General features: G+C 41.5%; 1 protein-coding gene across 2 annotated transcripts in view; it reads right to left on the reverse strand.

Moving 5' to 3' along the window:
• EDNRA (endothelin receptor type A) overlaps window positions 1-3,721 on the reverse strand; it is a 35,528-nt gene extending 31,807 nt beyond the window's left edge. Inside the window, exons 1-2 of one of the 2 annotated variants that reach the window (XM_059843963.1) lie at window positions 3,498-3,721; window positions 182-683 (exon numbers count right to left, since the gene is read on the reverse strand). In XM_059843963.1, the coding sequence (XP_059699946.1) occupies window positions 182-583 (402 nt within the window). In that variant the 5' untranslated portion in view covers window positions 584-683; window positions 3,498-3,721. The remainder of the gene's footprint in view (window positions 1-181; window positions 684-3,497) is intronic. The other variant, XM_059843962.1, reaches the window with a different exon arrangement.
• Window positions 3,722-6,000: the final 2,279 nt, after the last annotated feature.

Below are 6,000 nucleotides of genomic sequence, written 5' to 3' on the forward strand. Positions count from 1 at the left end.
GCTTTTTCTTGATGGGGGTGAGACCTGAGAGAAGGGGGTTTATTGCAGAACAGAAAGGAGTTGTATTGTTTCCTTAATTGCACTATTCATTGACAAAAGAGCACTAAATAGAGGAGGAAGCACAGAGAACAGCCAGGGAACTGGTAAGGAACTGCAGTTGGAATGGGTGGTGGTGTCCTACCTTGTACACGATGATGGGGATATCAATGACAATGTAGATAAGGTCTCCCAGTGCCAGGCTGGCTATCAGCGCGTTCGGGCCGTTCCTCATACACTTGTTCTGATAAATGATCCTCAGCAGAGTTGCATTCCCAACCATCCCAATGATGAAAATAGCACAGGATACCACGGTGTTAATGTATTTGAAAGTTTCAGCAATCTTAGTCTGCTGGGAGCATTTGACAGTCTGGTTGGACACTGGGGGCTGCATGGTGGTGAGGAGGATGCTGGATTCCATCCCTGAGAAGGTGGAAAGGGGGTTTCCCGAGTCGCTCCGATTGGAAACGTCTCTGTCAGAGCTGTCACTGAGGATAAATCCCGGGACCAGCAGCAGCAAGGAAACTCTTAAACACAAGACTTCCATCCTGAAGTCCCCAGTGAGCAAATTCAGTAAGACAAGATCTTCACTTTTTTCTTCAGTATTTCAGTGAGATACTTCTCACTTTTTCACCTGCAGAGAGAAACTGTAAGCAAAAAAAGAAAAGGAAAAACCCCACATAATCAGCACAACAGGTAGTCTAACACATCCTGTTTCTCACTTAGGGAAGGTATCTGAATGTTCAGCCTCTGCAGCACATATATATAAACACCTGTTCATACTCACTGTGCTGCTCTGAAATCTAGATTACCCCCATTACCTGTCTGACGAGAGGCAAACACAAAAAATTCCTTAAGTATGTGATAACTTATGCAAATAAGATCCCACAAAACTCTGCTGAGACAGAATTTGTATAGGGATGGAAAAAGTAAGGGGGATGAAATTCTGTTTTAAAATATAGTCTTGCAGTCGACCTGTCTTGGAGACTGCTGAATGGTGTTTTAGCTAAAAGAAGAACTTACTTTTTTTTTCTTTGAAAATGAGAGGTAAAAGCACTACATTAAAAATTAAAGGTAGTAAAATAATAATCAATTTTCTGAGTATTTTTGAGGTACTGCAACAATTAGACTTTATATTATTTTTGTCTGACTTATTCCCTGGATTTCAAATGAAAGCTGATAAAACATGTATTTCAAATCAAAATCTGGACCAGATCAAAAATCCCTAAATATTAAGAGGAAGATTTTATAGTCCTAGGATAGACCTCTGGCCAGGAAGATACCTTCAAACTCTGTTATCTGGTTCTGAATGTAATTTCAACTCATGCTCAGTACTTAGCCACAGTGAAGTTAATAATAAAAAATTAAGCTATTTAAGAATAAGATAATACTTGGTTTTGTATTCTGAGCAAAAACTCATGACATTTCCAGGTAGGGAAGAAAGCATCATAGAATCCTGCCCTAGTAAGTGTGGCTGCCTGTGTGTAACCACTGTCACAGGGTTTGTAGATACCAAACCTCCAATGAAACCAGGGATACTATTTAAGTCCATTTTCCTGAAGCCTTGGTTTAATTGAAGATTAAGATTTTTTCTTTTTTACGTGGTTTATATCTGTAAAACAAGACAAAGTGCTGCAGTGTTGACAAAAGAAGAGTTGCAAATAAAGTATTTATGACTTTCTGATTTCCAGGGACTTGCCTGAAGTATTTGGGAGGATCCTTTTAAATAGAAGAATCCTAATTTCATTCCCTGTGGGCCTGTTAAATCAGAGTTTATAGCAAGACATTTACCAGAGAAGGAGGGAGAAAATTTACTGATAGTACTTCTGGAGCAGGCAGAGTATAAATATTTACTAGTATTGCAGGCTCCTGTTGTATGTGGTCTGTGGAAGTGTGTGTGTATCTCTGTAGAGCAGCAGATGTGATGCTCATCTGAGTATTCCTGTCTGCCCTGTCCCTCACAGACCAGGGATCCACCTTTCAGTTCTTTTACTGCTGTATTTGAGATCAGGAACTGGCCAACTGCGAGTTCCCGTGGATGTATTTCAAAGTTTAACATACTACATAGTAAATCCTTTATTTAATTAAATTAAATGCTGGTTATGACAGTACCTCAGGGCACTTAGCAGCAGCATGGTGCAAGCGTTTTCACTTTAGGTTTCTAAATCTTACCAGAAAAAACAGAGATGTTTGACTGAAACCCTTTCCAGGCAAGGATACTTGTAATATTTTCTATGATTACGGTTCCTCAATTTACAGATTGTAAGCATGTATCACTATTAATAGTTTTCCCAAGTAAATGTGATAAAGCTATGAACAGAACCCACAGCCCTATGTTTTAGTAGTTATATTAGTTTCCTCCTTACTTTGTGACCCTTTTTGTGAAAATTTGATATATGTATCATATAAACATGGTGGCAGCATGGCAGTCATGCCGCCAGCATGCAAAGCTGGGAACAAAATTACCAGTTACCATCTCTTCCTTCTCCTGGAAGAAACTTTTCCCTAAGAAGCAAAACGAGAAAGTTTTTAATAGGCTAACTACTAAGGGTACTTTTTTATAGCTTCCTTACAGCCCTTCATTCCTCTGTGCATATTTTTTAAGTCTTTATTTTGCTGCAGAGTACAACATGCAGCCTGACTCGTATGAGTAACACGCTGGCATCCCTGATAACTTTCTGTGATAAGGTAATCTAGGATTGTCCTTCACACACGCAGCCTGGGTACCTGGAGGGTGTGAGGGTACTCTGTTAATGTGGGAGCCACCCGCCTGTGTTGTGCCTGTGCTCCTGCAGTGCTGCAGCCGCGGATGCGGGAAACTGAATTCCTGACTTCCCTGGAGTATCAAGCCAGAAAAAATCCCATGCCGAGGTTCGCAAGAGACCGTACTACTGGAAATGATATTGTTTCAAAGACCAGCTAAAACGTGAACAGTGCTTAATGAGTGTAAATCGGCTGAGATGAGAACAGGAGCAAATGAAGCGGAGCAGGGCAGGAAGGCGCTGAAGGGAACAACGCCGGCAAGGGGGATTTTCTGGGCTGTTCCCAGCGAGCGCTGCCGGGGAAAGCCGCCCGCTGCTCCTTCTCCAAGGCGAGAGGAAACACGCTCCCTGCTCCACCAGCGAAGGATCAATTCCAGCATGCACTGGCAAACTAGTGCTGCCTGCCCTACAGCCTATACAGAGAGCCTCGGGCAAGATCCATACGTTGTTAAACTTTATGGAACAACAGTTCCCCCAAGCTGCCTTGTGCCCGTTTCTTGTTCTCTCCCCCTTCCTCTCTCTCACACTCACACCCGCACACAGAGGTGCACCACCGGCCCCGAATCCCTGTCCGGGGCGTTCCCAGCGGTGCGGAAGGTGCCCGCGGCTAGGGCCGGGCTGTTCCCGGCGCGGGATGGGGATGGGGCTCCCGCAGCATCCCGCGCACTTCGCCCCGCCGCGCCTCCCCGCCCGACTCACCCTCATGCTGGGGCTGCCGGCGCCGCCGCCGCCGCCTCGGAGAATTTCTTCGGAGTGGCTTTTCCTGGGATAGTCTCACCAGATCCTCCTGCCTGCGTCTGACTGGGTGGAATTGAAAATCTCCACCTCCGCTAAAACCGTGAACGAAAGAGACAGACTGAAGAAGTCGGAGCGTCCCCTCTTCACTGCCCCCTCCCCCAATTAAAACAAACCTCCAGCCCGAACTGAGCCCCTGCCAATGTTAAACACAAAGGCTGCCTCCCGGGCACAGGGGAACACGGAGCTCCTTAACTCTTTCCTCGCTGAAACTGAGCACAACTGCTTCGCTGGACTCATCTAAGCCACAGCCCCGGGAACCCACTGCTGTAGCTGCCTGCTAATGGCACGCAGGATTCTCAGCAAGGGTCTCTACCCGACCCCACCAGACGGCAAAAGATCCATGAGCAAAATCAGATTTCCGTGGGAAATCTGATTAAATAAACCTCTTTTGCTTTGCATTTGCCCCGGGGCTGGCGGGGATCAGTCTCTGAAACAATCCCTAAAATTGCGTGTGTGAGAGTTTCAAAAATGCTGGATCCGTAAACAGAAACTGCTCCTGAGTGAAAATTTCTTTGATCCATCCAGGACACATCTTGCTAATACATTTTAGTTGCATTTACAAGGATAATAAGAGTGAGACATTTTCTGTCATTCCTGTGTTTCCTATTACTGTTCTTCTGTCAAGACAGAGGTGCAAAAAAAATCTGTGCAGAAAAAGTGGAAAGTTCACTTATACCTAATGATATTTTGTCACAATGAGAAAAGAACTGTGTATCAGAGGGAGCAGCTTGTACAGGAAAGAGTTTCAAAATCCCTTCTTTCATGCCAGCAAGTTTATGAAATTTTGAGTCCTTTGTTGAATCATTTCAGGTTCCTCATTTCCTGGCAAGTTTTCATCTGGTTGTACCACAGAAATTATTTTCTAAACATATATGGGCTTCTTCTTAATAAAAAAAGGCAACCTTCCTAAATAAGATGTAAAAATATGTTGTCCTAAAACTGCAAAAGCAGACTGAAAAAAACAATAGAAAATGTGATGGCCTGAAGAATTAAAATATCTGGCACTAAATCATGTAGAATTTTTTTTGAACTTTTTCAGTTTTGCATCGTTAAAAGTATGCTTCTGTAATATGTTTGAAATAATCTGATAAATCTTGAACAGGAAAAACCAGCAACTGGATGGACTGGAGTAGCAGTACTTTATTACTTCTAGAAAGTCATCTCAGTTAAATGAAGTGTCAAAGCACAGGATCTTTGGAGGAACATACATGTTCAGCTGAGAATCACAAGGAGCCTACTGCTTGCAAATCAGGTAGAAAGTTTAATTCAAAATCTCAGGTTGCTGTGAAGTTCCATAAATGCTGATAAGCCACTAAATTATCCATATACTACTAAAAAAAATCTTTACAGTTTCATCATACTTAGTATTAGTGATTTGTCAAGAATCATCTTCATGGTAAGGTGTTGGAAAAAAACATTGAAGAGCTGGAAAGGCTGTTATTAAAGACCATGTGCATTGTATGGAGTGCTTTATTGAATGCAACTCTTAAATCTCTTGTGTGTACTCTAAACATTGTTAATATCCAATTCCTTTCCTGGGATCATTTGACCTTTATGTCTAAACAATTAGATCTGTAACAAGAAAAAAAAAGGCAAAACAAATCAAAACAAATCAAAAAAGTATATTTCTGATCTCATTTAAGCACACATTTGTTATTCCAATTCATAATAACATGATTCCATGCACAACTGTATTTACTAGTACATGAAATAAATGTAATTAAATTATCTAATTTAGTGTGCTGTTAAAGATCTATTTCTATACAGCCTTTATAACTGCTTCTTTTACTGTCAAGCCACATTGGTATTAGCTATTAGAAATTACTGATCTATGTTTTTTTGTTATTTTTACTGTTGCTGATTTTTTAAATGAACCTTTGTTTTGTCTTTAATTTTCTAGATGTCTAAAGCTCAGTTGATGTCTTGTCTTAAACTAAGATAAATTCAAAAATTATATTTAGTGGTTCCTGCATTTATGGTGTTCTGGAAAGTAACATGGAAGAGGAAGTTTTCACATAGGAATTATGCAAAAACTGTAGTTGCAAATGCAGCTGACCTCAGCTGCTGGGGAAAGTGATAAAATGCAGTTCTTTGCAATATGACAATATCTCCAAGATATTGTCATCTCTTAGAGACACTTTCACCATCATTGTAGGACTGCTGTCCTGTGAAGGGAAGAGTTGACTGAGGACTCTGTGTACCAGTTTCAGCACAGGGAAAGTGTTTCCTCTGACCTCTTCTGTTTTGTGTCTTCAACAAACTGCTTAGCTTGTTTCACATAACTCCAGAGATTCAGAGTGAGGGCAACATATCAATCTCATTAGAAAAAATCCAATTGCATTTGCAGCTGGCGTTGAGAAGACTATCAGCAAATATCAGCTTTTATAAAGCTATTGATTTCCAT

Source organism: Haemorhous mexicanus, chromosome 4 (genome assembly GCF_027477595.1).
Source record: "Haemorhous mexicanus isolate bHaeMex1 chromosome 4, bHaeMex1.pri, whole genome shotgun sequence".
Taxonomy (NCBI): Eukaryota; Metazoa; Chordata; class Aves; order Passeriformes; family Fringillidae; genus Haemorhous; species Haemorhous mexicanus.